Source organism: Anguilla rostrata, chromosome 2, assembly GCF_018555375.3.
Source record: "Anguilla rostrata isolate EN2019 chromosome 2, ASM1855537v3, whole genome shotgun sequence".
NCBI lineage: Eukaryota > Metazoa > Chordata > Actinopteri > Anguilliformes > Anguillidae > Anguilla > Anguilla rostrata.
The window spans coordinates 68,578,177-68,593,005 of NC_057934.1; the positions used below are offsets into that span (position 1 = coordinate 68,578,177).

General features: G+C 48.6%; 1 protein-coding gene across 4 annotated transcripts in view; it reads right to left on the reverse strand.

Moving 5' to 3' along the window:
* helz (helicase with zinc finger) overlaps nt 1–14,829 on the reverse strand; it is an 85,090-nt gene that overhangs the window by 54,801 nt on the left and 15,460 nt on the right. For all 4 annotated transcript variants that reach the window (XM_064324271.1, XM_064324270.1, XM_064324268.1 and 1 more), the window contains exons 11-13: nt 13,854–14,121; nt 6,497–6,830; nt 3,845–3,975 (exon numbers count right to left, since the gene is read on the reverse strand). In XM_064324271.1, coding sequence (XP_064180341.1) covers nt 3,845–3,975; nt 6,497–6,830; nt 13,854–14,121 — 733 coding nt within the window. The remainder of the gene's footprint in view (nt 1–3,844; nt 3,976–6,496; nt 6,831–13,853; nt 14,122–14,829) is intronic.

The window sequence follows — 14,829 nt, forward strand, 5'->3', positions numbered from 1 at the left end:
CTTGCCGCTAACCAAACATTCACTGCACTTCAGACTGACAGCAAATAAGATATAATGCAGCATTATTTAAAGAATCTTCAGACCGATAACATTCTAAAGAGAGACAGGTTCATTATGACACTCGCTGCTCAAAACTAGTGACTAAGTAAAATGGTCGCCACCTCCCTACCCCGAAGTCACCAATCTCCACCATACCCAACTTCACTAGAACATTTTCTGAAGAAAGCACTGCTGGCGCGATTAGAAATCGAGCTGAACCATCTGGAGACGTTCTACCTTTAATATGGCACGTCTTCCTCATGCTGAGCACACCTGTTCACAAGCGAGACAAACTCCACAAAACCCACTGTGCAACAAACGTGTCCAACGCGCTCGACTCAACGCCAGCTCTATGATGCCGTGCCGCTTTACACATTTCAGGGGGCACTTGACACTTTAACCCCTAAGCGGTGTTCATAATATGCTTCCAACAAAGATGGTGGAAAATTAAAAAGCGGAGGATCAACTCCGACACTTGACACTTGCCAGTAGACTTTTCCAAGAGTAGGCTACTCTGCAACTTGATTCATCAACCCAACAGTAAGCTGCCACTTTTGTTAGCACAGTACCTGAGGGCACTGCCATGTTAAGCTGTTGGCAGTGCCAGGTTAAGCTGAGGGCAGTGCCTGGTTATAAGCTGAAGGCAGAGATACCCAGTCAGCAGGAGAGACTCGTTTTGCCTGAGAACTGCTGTCACGTCAGAATGCAGACTTAAACAAGAGAGATAGCATTTATGAATGACTACAATGTGTGTTCCAAGTGACTGGGCTGAACATAAAATAATTTCTCAATTGCTTTTAGCCCAATACCCTTCATACAAAGGGTCACATTTCACATTTTAACCCATTATGAAGTCTGGGGAAAGGAAGCACGTTCAAACCATTACAAATATCATGGATTGTTTCAATGAGGCCATTTGCACTGAGAGAGCACCCAAAGGCCTTAACACACAAGCAAAAGGGACATTCGGTGGAGGCTGGGGTAGAGCCATCTCCTGTATCGTAGTTTCTAAATCACCAGTCATGCTCCCTTTAACAGCCTCTACAAAACACTAGTGAGAAAAGCAGAAACACATAAAAGCATGAGGATGTCTTCCTCCAGTGCAAGACAGCGAACAGCTTTGCATATTTTGAAAGTAATCAGGCTCTTTAATCTACAAACACACAGACGCTGGGAGAGCCTTGTGCAATCGCTTTTTATTTATTATATTTTATTTTTTATATTTAATGAGTTCAGTTAGCCACAAACGAAAAGATGAATAGCTCGATTTCAAACGTTCAAATACAAAAATAAAACTTATTGAAATGTAAAGCATGTAATTTGTAAACATGGTTTTCAGAAATGGTGCCACATTCTGCACGGATACTCATTTCAAATTCAAACACTCATTTTCATTTTGATTGGCAGACCACTGAACGACGCTGCAGATTGGTTAAAATGTAAATGCTAGATTTTTCGTAATAATCTAAACTCTCTTGTACAGGGGCAGGAGCACCTTCTTGCTTTCAAAATAAATGAAAAACTAAATTTTAAATGCATAACCGGTCAAAACAGGCTTAAAACCACCATATTTGTTTTGACATCGGTTCTGTATGAATAAAATATCTATAAAGGGTTTTGATTTTACAGGGTTTACTTTAAATTAAAATGTCCTGGGCTCAGAACCTGAAGTGAGTAAGCCTCCCATCAGCTGAAATGTAAAATGGCACAATTGGACACAGCGCCTCAGCGTGCACGCAGCTACAGTGGGCCAATGGAAGCTATGCAACGAGGCGCGGGAGGTAACATGAAATAGCGTCGATGGAATAATAAAAGCTACGCGGAATGAAAAACGCCCGTCGTATCGTAAATATCCGCATGGTGAGAGGGTGTCGAATGGCGTGACAGAGCGAGCCAGAATCCCCCAGAAGCAGCGATATTCAGAAGAAAAGACAGGAAAGATAGCCAATTAAGCTAAGTTTATTTGTCACCAAGTAACGAGTTCCATTTCAAAACGTAGCTAGAATGCACACAGAATCTTCAGCGCAGTTTGTCCTTTGTTTTTGTTTTTTTTGCTGTCATTTTTGTTTTTGATCTTCATGGCTATTAGCTAATGGCTACTTTATCTCGTTGTTCCAATAAATGAAACGGCAGACAGTGCTCAAACAGAGCTTGAGTCAACACTGTAAGCAGTCACCGCTGCATCATGAATATCTGCACTGTTAGGAATCCTGGTTGACCAATCAACAGCTAGGACCAGGGCCATCCATTTTAGACTGGACACAAAGTCACTCTGGGAGAAGAACCGACAGGAATCACTGCATGAATATTTATATGAATTATTTCACAAGCAATGAAGAGGATGAATTTTATTATTTTTTTAATCACATGAGTATCTTAAATATGCATAAGTATCAGTAGGTGCCATGTTAGGTCTTCCTCTGCCGTATTATTAGATTCTAAGTCTGATTGTGAATTTATTTACATTCACTTTTAACATTTAACATTCAAACTTGTAATGTCAACTTACACCAAAGACACAGATTTAAATAATTTGAATGCTTCACCGATAGGAACCACACACACTCGCATTACAGCATCCTTATTTTTATCCATTTTGCAGCGATAATCTTTATGAAGAGTTAATAAACCGGTGGTGGTCGTGATAACCAATGTCAATTCATTTCCCCGCTGTTTATTATTATGATTATGACATCATATTTCCCCCACAGGCGAAGCTGTGTGGAAATCACTGGTAGGATATAAAGGCCGAGACGAACGAATGATGGCTTTTCTCCTTCCTCCCAACTCCTAAAATGGCGCTGGAAGAACGGCACGTAAAACTTTTTAAAAACCCGATTTAATGAGCGTGATCCATAAAGCAGCGCCAGGCACGCATGGAGTATTTCTGCTTTACTCTCCTTTCTCAGATCAGCCAATCATCCAAACACAAACACGCGGCTGAAGTGGTTTTCTTTAAACCGATTGGACCATTTTAATTATTTATGTTCACCCCTTAAGAGTGACAAATCTCCGTGGGGGGAAAAATATTTTTGGAATTGTGCTATTGGTTAGACTACCATAACTATCCTCCCTACTAAAACATTCATGCAGAAGCGAAAACATCTTATTTTTTTCAGTAATTTTAGAAGACCAAAGCGGGAGAGAAACTTCGGCTGAAATACGAGATGAGACGAGAAAATCAGAAAGTGCAGAATGAAATTTTCTTTACGCGCTTTGACTAGGCAAATTTGCAAAGACGGAAGAAACGCTCACTCACGCAGTCAGCGCAGGAAAGCCAACGGCTAACGGCACAAGAGCCTCGTTCCAAATCAAATTACCAACGCCAGCACAGTGCAGTGCACACTGACCCGCAGGCACATCTACTCCACCATCAGCCTCAACAGCAGCACAAATACATCAGCTCTACTTAAGAGCACAGGGCGAAACAGGGTCACACGTAATGACCATAAACACACCGACCCATGAACGAGGGTGGTGTATCTGTATATTAGCGCTGTACTGTATTGTATTGTATTATATCGTATTGTATTTTTATTACACTATTTTTTTTTTTTTTTAATCTCGTTATTGTATTGGATTGTATGTTAACACCTTGCACTAAGGCAAACTCCTTGTACATCGTACCTGGCAAATAAATAATTCTGAGTCTGATTCTGATTCTGATGAGAGGCAAAAACGGACATTTTCATCAGCAGGTATGAAACACGTCAGCTGTGCAGGCCCTGTTCCACCGCAGGCCTACCCCACAGGCTCTGCGCTCCCACAGTCAGTGCCGGGTGCCGGGGGCGGAGGAGGCTCGTACCTGTTGGGGCTCCAGGGGATGGTCGGGGTGAGGCTGACGTCGGGGAACAGGATGCCGTTGTCCTTGACGCGGTCCAGGGCGTAGTGCATTTCGCAGAGCGGCAGGCGGTTCAGCTGGAACTGCAGCTCCACCTGGCACGGGTACGAGCACGGGACAGAGGCAGGGGGGGGATGGTGAGCAGGTCCGAATCACAGCCGCACGTCTCAATGCACCCTTACAGAGCGTTAAACAGCACCCCACCATACTCTCCACACTTTGTTAAAACGTACGCGATTCAAACGGCAGTTTTCTTAAGAAACAAAAAAAAAATAAGAGTCACTGCAATATATAATTTGCCAACTCCAATACAGGTAGTGTGTCTATAACCACCTGAGAATTCTCTACACGGCTTCCCTGTACCGTAGCTGCTATGGCAACTTCAATTTCACGGCCTGTTCTCGCCATGGTGATTATGCAAGTTATCCATTATACATGACTGCAAATGGGGGAAAGGCGTGACTGATCATCCGTTTTGTGACACTGCAGATGAAGCGAAGGTGTGTACAAAAATAACTACCTCCATGTCAAAGTACCACTAATTTCAAAGTACATTTCAAAGTACATTTGCTAATGTGTGGTGAGCGTTCTGGCCAGGTGCGCAAATGGTGCTACACTTGGGGGTAGAGAGTCCCCCATGTAAGCACTGGGTTCTATATTTATTCACATGTAACCAGCAAACAAAAATTACACAAAAAAGACTTCTGTATCCCTAGCAAAATATGAAAGTGACTTGAAAAAAGGAAAATGCTACTGAAGACCAACAAACTCATGCAAGTTATAAGTCTTCCCTTAGAGGGAAGTTCTTGTCGATCGCAAACAGAGAAATTAGTCTGAAGCATCTGCTGCTGGGGAAAATCTCATCGATCAAAGAACAATGGAAAAAGGCTTCATTTCACAAGTCAATGGGAATTCATTCTGGGAGGGGGAAGAACTATTTGCTGGAATTCTCAAAGTGACGTGACATTTCTTAACACTTCACTTTGTCCAGAGGCGTGGCCGAGCCCCCTTCCATTAAACTGCCTTTGATTAAGGCTGCAAACGAGGGGGGGGGGGGGGGGGGGAGATGAACCATAATGAACGGTCTAAATGAGTGTCCCTCCCATTTACGCATTGAGCGTTGTGTGAATTGAGGGCGATCCCCTGTCTGTCATCTTCTCTCAGCAGGCCACCCCGGGCTGGCGCATGACGCCGCTCTCGCGTGAGTAGTACAGGCCCCTCCGCCAGAACTCAATTAAAATCCGTAATGACGAGGGCAGGGCCGGCCCGGCCAGTCGCCCGGATCGTTAAAACTCGGATCCCGCCTCGCCGCAGGCCTCGTTCGCTTCGGCTCGACGCAAAGCCTTTCCCACACCCCCCAACAACCCCACCCCCACACCCCCACCCCCCACCCCTCTCAGTTCTCTGCTGTTGGGAGACGGCGGGCATATTATATCCCCAGCCCCCTGATGCAAGCAGCTTGCCTTCGCAATAATTACTCATGCTGAGCACATTCTCGCCCTTCCGTACTCAAGAAAGAACCATCGTCTCCGGCAAAATAAATCAGGCACAGGCTCCATTTTGACTTTCTATCCCTTTTTTCACCCCAGGGGTGTGAGAGAGAGCCTCTCACAGATACGGAGCCCTTCTGAAGATGCAATCAATAGCACAGCCCTTCCCCCCCCCTCTTTAAAGTCAGCTTTGGAAAAAAACCCCACACCTGCCTTTGTGCTCTGGTCTGTGTCCTGCCTAATTGTTTTAGCACTCGATACGAGAGATAATAAAATCAATCCTAAGGGGATGTGGAACTGTCGAGAGCGGAGTTTAAATTTTACGGCCCGTGGCCTTAAATATTGGCATCGTTCGCAGAGTGACCGCCAACGTAAACACCGCCTGCCACGTTCAGCACTCCTCTCTCCTGCTTACTGGTGCGCAATAACCGTTCGACCTGACGCTGAGAGGAAGAGACCTTAACACCTTAACTTAACGCTGCTATTACGAGCCCATCCAGCACGCGCAGGTGAGGTGTGAATGTATACCTGCAGTTCCCTGTCTGCCTGCAGGTATAAGTGAGGTGTGAGCAGGTATAGGTGAGGTGTGAATGTATACCTGCAGTTCCCTGTCTCAGGCTGCAGGTATAGGTGGATGTGAGTGTATACCTGCAGTTCCCTGTCTGGCTGCAGGTATAGGTGAGATGTGAGTGTATACCTGCAGTTCTCTCTCTGCCAGCAGGTATAAGTGAGGCGTGAGTGTATACCTGCAGTTCCCTGTCTGCCTGCAGGTATAGGAGAGGTGTGAGCAGGTATAGGTGAGGTGTGAATGTATACCTGCAGTTCCCTGTCTGGCTGCAGGTATAGGTGGGATGTGTGCGTATACCTGCAGTTCCCTGTCTGGCTGCAGGTATAGGTGAGATGTGAGTGTATACCTGCAGTTCCCTGTCTGGGTGCAGGTATAGGTGAGGCGTAAGCAGGTATAGGTGAGGCGTGAGTGTATACCTGCAGTTCTCTGTCTCAGGCTGCAGGTATAGGAGAGGCGTAAGCAGGTATAGGTGAGGTGTGAATGTATACCTGCAGTTCCCTGTCCGGCTGCAGGTATAGGAGAGACGTGCGCAGGTGTAGGTGAGGCGTGTGCGCATACCTGCAGTTCCCTGTCCGGCTGCAGGCACAGCTCGTCGCAGCAGTCCTTGCAGATGCGCAGGAAGATGTAGTCCTTGGTCTTCTCCTCGATCAGGCCCTCGTAGACGCGCTCCTTGACGCCGGGCGGCTGGCTGGACCACTCGCGCTGCAGCGGCAGCAGCAGGACCGAGTTGACCTTGGTCATGACCAGCCGGCCGGCCAGCGTGTCCTCCGACAGCGTCTCCGTCAGCTTGAAGCGGCCGAACAGCTGCCCGTTCTGGGCGTACTTGGCGCCGCCCGAGATGCCCGTCAGCATGAAGCTGGTCACCAGCTGGAGGTTCACCTTGATGTTGAACCTGCAACGAAACAGCGGGTCAACCAGGGGGGCTAAACTTCCGATTGGCCTCGTCACCTATATGGTAAATGGTAAATGGACTGCATTTATATAGCGCTTTTATCCAAAGCGCTTTACAATTGATGCCTCTCATTCGCCAGAGCAGTTAGGGATTAGGTGTCTTGCTCAAGGACACTTCGACATGCCCAGGGCGGGGTTTGAACCGGCAACCCTCCGACTGCCAGACGACCGCTCTCACCTCCTGAGCTATGTCGCCCCGACATATATACAACACCCAAGGACACGGACGATTAAAGACTTCAGATGTTCGATAAAATTTTATTTATGTTTATATAGTGCGTTTCACAGCACTTGTCACAACACGCTTCACGGGCAACCCTGGCCTAAACCCCCACAGGAGCAAGCCTACGGCAACAGTGGCAAGGGAAAAACTCCCTGTGGCAGATGGGAAGACACCTCGGAAGAAACCGGGCTCAAGGAGGGGCAAACCCATCCTCCTCTGGTCGGCTTCAGGTTTGATTTGATTGATTGAGACTTCGAATGATAACAGTTAAAATGTTCACCAAGACAGACGTGGGCTGCAATGATGGTCTTTTAAATGACTGATGTAAACTTTAGAAAAAATCGTGTGTAAAGTACTACAGGTTTATAAAAGACTGGAAAAAAAAACTACAAGAAGACCAATAATTGAAATATCTTCCAACTTTAATCACACCCATGCTGAACCGACGGCTGACTCTATACAGTTCATACGGCCGAACATGTGAAGCAGAAAGTACTGCATGATCATAATGAGTCCTCTGATGAGAACAAATATAGCAAAGCAGCATTAGCAAACTCTGTGAAGAAAGGTGATAACTAACAGGTACGCTCCATCCGACAGGATGCAGCTTTATCTTTGGATGCGAGCCGGTTTCCATGGTTACCAAAAGCACTACAGTGCACACACAAATGACTCGGTAACAAGCGACTTTTTTAAACTTGCGACCGGGACACTGACAGGTCCCCCGGGGAGGACATCGCCAACGATGACACGGAAAATTACTATTCACCTCCATCATCACCTCTCCCGCCAAGCCAGAACAACACACCATCAAACACCACACCGGGAAAAAAAGAAAAGTGTGAACTCTCAGTACGACACACATTTTAGATACGCGCGCAGCTAAGACTATACCACAGGATTCTGTTCAGTTCCATAAATTATTTGCTAGCATTAGACGAGCTGCAGAAACGGTAGCCTCGTTGGCACTGCCAGCACGTTCACGAGAGCACCTGATCTTATACAAGACTTATTTCTCTAGAACTCACAGGTGGCCAGACGGACACACAATTGACAGTAATAAAAAAAAAAAAACGGCCCTCGAACCTGGTTGGAGAGAGGGTACCTAAGCAGTCTAAACTGCAAATGATCTTTAATGAGCCAGCAGGCCGGCAGCTAAACTGACCTCTGATCGATGCTAAACTGAAGTCACCGGGTGCAGCTGCCATTGGAGCCCGCAGGAGCACCGTTTGATTAAACATTCTTTAACCCGATGTCAACAGGCCCCGCCGAGGAACGGAGCCTTGCCCACAGAAGGCAAGGCGGAGCTGGAGCGCCTTTAAGGAGATCTGTGCGTTTCAGCTGTGGGCACAAGAGTGCCCGGGGGACTCTGCCCGGGGTCTGTGCCCGGGGTCTCTGCCCGGGGGACTCTGCCCGAGGTCTGTGCCCGGGGTCTGTGCCCGGGGTCTGTGCCCAGGGTCTGTGCCCGAGGACTCTGCCCGGGGGACTCTGCCCGAGGTCTGTGCCCGAGGTCTGTGCCCGGGGGACTCTGCCCGAGGTCTGTGCCCAAGGTCTGTGCCCAAGGTCTGTGCCCGGGGACTCTGCCCGAGGTCTGTGCCCGAGGTCCGTGCCCGGGGTCCGTGCCCGGGGTCTGTGCCCGGGGTCTGTGCCCGGGGGAGTCTGCCCGAGGTCTGTGCCCGGGGTCTGTGCCCGGGGTCTGTGCCGGAGGTCTGTGCCCGAGGTCTGTGCCCGAGGTCTGTGCCCGAGGTCTGTGCCCGAGGTCTGTGCCCGGGGTCTGTGCCCGGGGTCTGTGCCCGAGGTCTGTGCCCGGGGTCTGTGCCCGGGGTCTGTGCCCGGGGTCTGTGCCGTCATCACGCAGGAAGCGGCCAGAGAGGGCAAGGCAGCTGCACTTCGCAGGCCAGCCAGCGCAACGGGCAAAGGCCCCCTCACAGAGAGGGCAGGACCCCTACACTCCCCCCAGTGCGTCTGCTCTATTATTACACGCTATCCAGAACATCCACACACACAAACCAGAGCACAAAACTCATAAACCTTAATGATCTGCGTGCACCTTCTGGCTTCATTTCTTCAGGCTGAACAATGAACAAAGCTATCCAACAATTATACCAAGAAAGATAACAGCTAATTATAAAAAAGAACAGTATTAAAAAGGTAATGTGGCAACAGGTGGGGGTGAATTACACCAAGCTCACTCTTTATTATGACCCTCTCTATTGCCACAGAATCTGTTTATCTTTAAAAAGAAAAACTGGGTAAACGGACTCAATTAAAAATAAAAAAATCCTTACAAACCTACAGCATCCCAGCTAATGAGAAACAACAGACAATGCTACCCTTTTAATTCTGATCAAAATAAAAAGGTAAAACATTCAATGAGCAACTAGTCCAAAAACAGCAGGAGGGCGGGAGGGGGAAGAAAAAAAAAAAAGAAAGAAAAAATAATCTAAATGTAGATCAATTTAATTTGCTCACAAATAAGACAAAGGAAGAAGCGGAGCACCGGGAGCGGGATAATTGACAAGAACGAATAACTGCGCGGCAGAGAGGCGGCGCGGCGGAAGCGATGAGCGATACGCCGCGGCGCGGCGAGGGCGGCGAGCCGGGGTTCGTTCCGCTCGGCTGACCGAGCGGCCGATTGGGCCTCTGATTCGGGCCCGATCTGCGCCGGGTCTCCGTAATCGCCTCGCTGCCGCTGCTGCCGCTGCTCGTCCTGTTAAAGAACACACCAGCCAGAGCAGCGGGAGCAGGGAGCAGCAGGAGCAGCCAGAGCAGCAGCAGCAGGTGCTGAATTAAAACAGAAATTGCAAATCGTTTCCATTTTTTTTTTAAAAAGAAATGACTTCTATTCGAACACAAATTCCCTGCCCTGTGGATTTCTCAGGAGACACTTTTAGGATATGCATTATTAAAAGGATTAAACCCTGCCCCTCCCCCTCTCCCCCCCCGCTGTCACTCTCGCTCTCTCTCTCCCTCCCGCTCCCGCGCGCACACACAAGCGCACACACACACAAGCGCACGCGCACACACACACACAAGCGCACACACACACACGCTCCCACGCGCACACACACGCGCGCAAACGCGGACACGCGCGCACACACACACACACGTGCACACATACACACACTCCCACATTAGCAGGTATGCTACCCCCGGCTCCCTCACTCGCACGCTCCCACGCACACACACGCACACACACACGCACACACACACACACGCGCGCGCACACACACACACACTCCCACATTAGCAGGTACGCTAGCCCGGCTCCCTCCCCCATCCAGCAGGCGATGCTGCCGGGTTTCCCCTCTCAGACGGAGCTCCTCTGACACCTTGTGGTGGATCGAGATCCACGGCACCGGATGCGAGCGCAGCCGGCCCCATTCAGCGCAGCGCTGGGGGGCCGAGGCACAGGAAACACTGGGTGAAAGCACACAACACCAAGGCGCGAAGAAATCTGACCAAGGCGCGAAAAAAAATTAATTAAAAAAAAAAACTGTTTAAACAAGCGAAAAAGCTCAAGTGAAAAGCCGAGGTTCGAGTGGAATTCCAGCTGCTGCATATGGTTAAATCATGCACATCAGAGGTGCTGTGAAATGCATTACCTGACACGTGCACACGTGAATGAGGCACTGCTGATGTACCAAAGCTGTGCTTTTTTTTTTTTTTTATAAGTGCATTAATAAAATTTATATGTGAACGTACACTGGCTTAAAAGTCCAGTAATAAGAAATTACCACCGTGAACCGAGAGTTCTTCTCATCAATTTCAACTAGAAGGGATCTCACAAAACTGGACGGGTAGACACGGCGCACTACGCCACAGTGCGACAGTGACGATGCCTGTGGCCTCAGAGTCAGCCGAATGAGAGCGAATGTGAAACGCCAGGGCGCGGCCCCCAGAGCTCCGCGTTTCCGCGTTGTGAAACCCGCGGGTCCCCACAGCGCGCGGCCAGTTCCACGTTTTCAGCGCTTTCCGTATGACGGCGGTTCGGTGCGCTACGTCAGCGTAATGGAAAAGCAGACCGCTCAGAGGTCTCGGGGATTCGAAACGGCGCTTCACTTTCCAGCCAACGGTTAAACAAAACGAAAATCACATCGAGTTCAATGTGGCGCTCAAAATGGGGCCCAGCGGTATCGCTTACAGCCACGTGACACAATCTGAATGACGGCAACAACAACAACAAAAAAAAAAAGCTCCTTCTGAGCTTCCGAGTGGGTGGGGTTGTTGACGTTCAAAACGGAAGGTATCGCAATCACTCTTAAAATCACACCGCGTAGAGAAGGTGAGCAACTGCATGCAAAAAATGGCCTCCAGACTTTTAGCCAGGAAAATGCACTGAATGGCCTGTTCTCATCGCTATGTTGTGTTATGGTACATATTTATTTTCTAATGAGCTACTCATACATATTAGAAGACGGAGTGTAGCACAGTGGGTAAGGAACTGGACTTGTAACCGAAAGGTCGCAGGTTCGATTCCCGGGTAGGACACTGCCGTTGTACCCTTGAGCAAGGTACTTAACCGAAATTGATTCAGTATATATATCCAGCTGTATAAATGGATGCAATGTAAAATGCTATGTAAAAAAAGTTGTGTAAGTCGCTCTGGATAAGAGCGTCTGCTAAATGCCTGTAATGTAATGTAATATTACACTGTAACATGCCTCAGCTCCTTAGAAAACACTGCTGATGATGCAGTGTAATCAGCCGCTTGTGGTGGCCATGATATATTTTTACGAAGCAACCTTTTCTATTAGAGTTAGGTTGAAACTAGCACACACCTGATCCATGCCAAGGATGCTTCCTGAGACGAAGATTCTTTAACTATCATTCAACGTGAAGCTCCTCGTGGACCTGGCTTGTAACTCACTAACACACGCATTCATGCACGGTTGAAGATTCTCCACAAGGGGAAGCCATAAGCACTCATGGTGCTTTGCATCCATGACACCGTGTGTCCTTGTTTTTCCAATATCGAACGACGGGTGTAAAGACAGAATCTTTGGTTTTTTTCAGGTATTGACACCATTCTCATTTTATCTTGTCCATGATGTCGTGCTCTTTTATTTAGAATATGATTTATGCAGATAGACCAAGTCTGGATTTAATTAGTGGCATAATTATTTGCTGTTAGCAAAAAGTGACAAATGTTTGAAAGACGTATGTCCATTTTTCTGGAGGAGGGAAGAAGGCTTAATAATAATAATAATAATAATAATAACAGTAAGAATGAGGTTTCAGTCCTCTTTGGGGGTTTGCATCCTAGTTATTAGTTTAGCCATGCTGGCTGATACCTCCCCATTTTACATTACAGCACCAACGCAACTGCAATCGAGTTTCCGCATTCACAGAGGTAGGCCGGCATAAACCACAACCTACAAAGGAAAAAAAGATATAACAAAATAAACTCGGTTACTTTTATCAAGTCAGAAAGCACAAGCGCAAGTCTAGAGAGAGCTGTGGAATCTCTGTGCTTGTGAGCCTGGCTGGTAAAAATGATACATTTAAAATAAAGAGGTTCAGATAACTATGATTAGGCTGTTGGCTCAGTGCTAATAATGTGTACGCATGTTGCATCATCATATCGGCCCATCATACCTGGCATAACCTTGTATCAGGATACAGTGTATCAGGCCTAGACTGGCGAGTCTGTTTGTTTAGGCCTAAACTGCTAACTGATACGGCCCCGATATTATTGTGCATCACTAACGGCAAGATTAAAATGTGTACTTAAGCATTATATGGCAAAACAAGATTTTATACAGACACACACACAAGTACACACATATATATATAACATACAGTCAAACACCCAGTACTATCTTCCAAGTGTGTTTTTTCAGATACCAATTCAAATAGTCTCCAGCAACTCTATACCAATGCTATGATCGTGCGATTCATTCAGCTAAACACTTTGATGCTTTCTTTGGTTTGTCGGTCATGGAAAGGAAGTGGCAGTGAATGTGCCTTAATTAGCCTCAGTGTGAAGTAACAGTCCTGCATTCCCCTGTTGCAGTGACATGCTGCAACAAACAGAAAAACACTTTTCAGGCCTTCCTCGTCTGACGCTTCTTCGTGACACTTCCCGGTCTTTCGATTGTCCTCGAGGACTAAGTGCAAATACTATAGTTTCTTTTTTGTTTTGTTCTGATTCCCTGTTGGAATCACGTCCAACACAACACTACGGCCGCTACTCAGACTCGCAAGTAATACTGATTTATGGAGTCAGGTGCCCAGAACTGAGTAATACTGAATACCAGGTCAAAAATACTCAGTAATATTGAATACTGCGATGGAATACTCGGTCATAAGTCTGAACACTGAGAGATACTGAGAACACTGAGATTTTATGAGAAGCACGTTCAGTGTTGTTGCAATAAGACGTGAGGGCTCCTCGCAGAAATTTAAATGTCGTCTTTGCACCTGACAGAAACAACTAGCCCTTGAATTGCAGGTTTTTGCATTTTTAAGCATGGTAGCATGCTATTGGTACCACCGAATTACTGGTGAAAGGGTGCCAAATCTGGACCTGGAGGTCTGCAGGGCATTCTGGGTGTTACTCAGCATGTAATTGACCGATTAAAGGAGTTGACTCATGTTACCGGGTTTTGTTGGATCTGACCTCATTGTTGGATCTGGATAAGATTACGGAGTGAAAGCAGAAGCCAACAGACTCCTCCGGAGGCCCAGGACCGACACTGGCCACGCCTGAAAAGGGGAAACCCGGAAGGCCGGACTCACTTGCTGACTTCCTTGTACTGGGCGATCTCCTCGATGTAGAGCAGGTCGTGCAGCCGGGCCTGGTAGTTCTCCCGGGTCAGCGTCTTGTCCAGGACGGACTGGGTGAAGAGCTGGTCGGCCGAGAGCGGGATCTGGTAGCGGGCCAGCAGGCCGCGCTCCAGCTCCATGGTCTCGTTGGGCCCGAACTCCACGATGGTCTTGCAGGACGAGTCCCAGCGCTTGGCCGTCATCAGCAGCTGCTGCCGCGCCTGCTTCAGGTGCTCCAGGTCTGGGGAGGGATGCGGGGGGGGCAAAGTCAACACGGTCAACGGGTGATGGGTCTCAGCTTACAGGTCACATCCGCGCGGCAGCCAGCTTACAGGTCACATCCGCGCCGCAGCTAGCTTACAGGTCACATCCGCGCCGCAGCTAGCTTACAGGTCACATCCGCGCGGCAGCTAGCTTACAGGTCACATCCGCGCGGCAGCTAGCTTACAGGTCACATCCGCGCGGCAGCTAGCTTACAGGTCACATCCGCGCGGCAGCTAGCTTACGGGTCACATCCGCGTGGCAGATAGCTTACAGGTCACATCTGTGTGGCTAGCACATGAAGCTTGGCCCATCAGAGGCTGCTCTTCCCCTCCATCGCGACCGCCCCCGCCCCCGTCCCACCCCCCATTCACACCTTCAGACTCCAGAAAGCGTTCATGCTTCCCTCAGCCGCCCGGGCGAACGTCCAGGGCGGCGGCGAAAGCCTATCGCTTGACAGCCGCGCAGCGCGCTAATTGCTTTGAAGTAGCCTTAATGAAGACGGACCACCCAGCTGCACTTAAGAGGGTTTACTCTGCCTCTGGGGCAATTAGGCCAGCGGAGGGCGGGCAGCTGGGCGGGGGGGCAGGAGGGCGGGCGGGGGGCTCTGAACACTCTGCCGTGGCCCTAGTTAGCGGGAGACACCCGGCAGCACGGGCGGCTCGACGCCTGGGCCCGAGCTTTAATC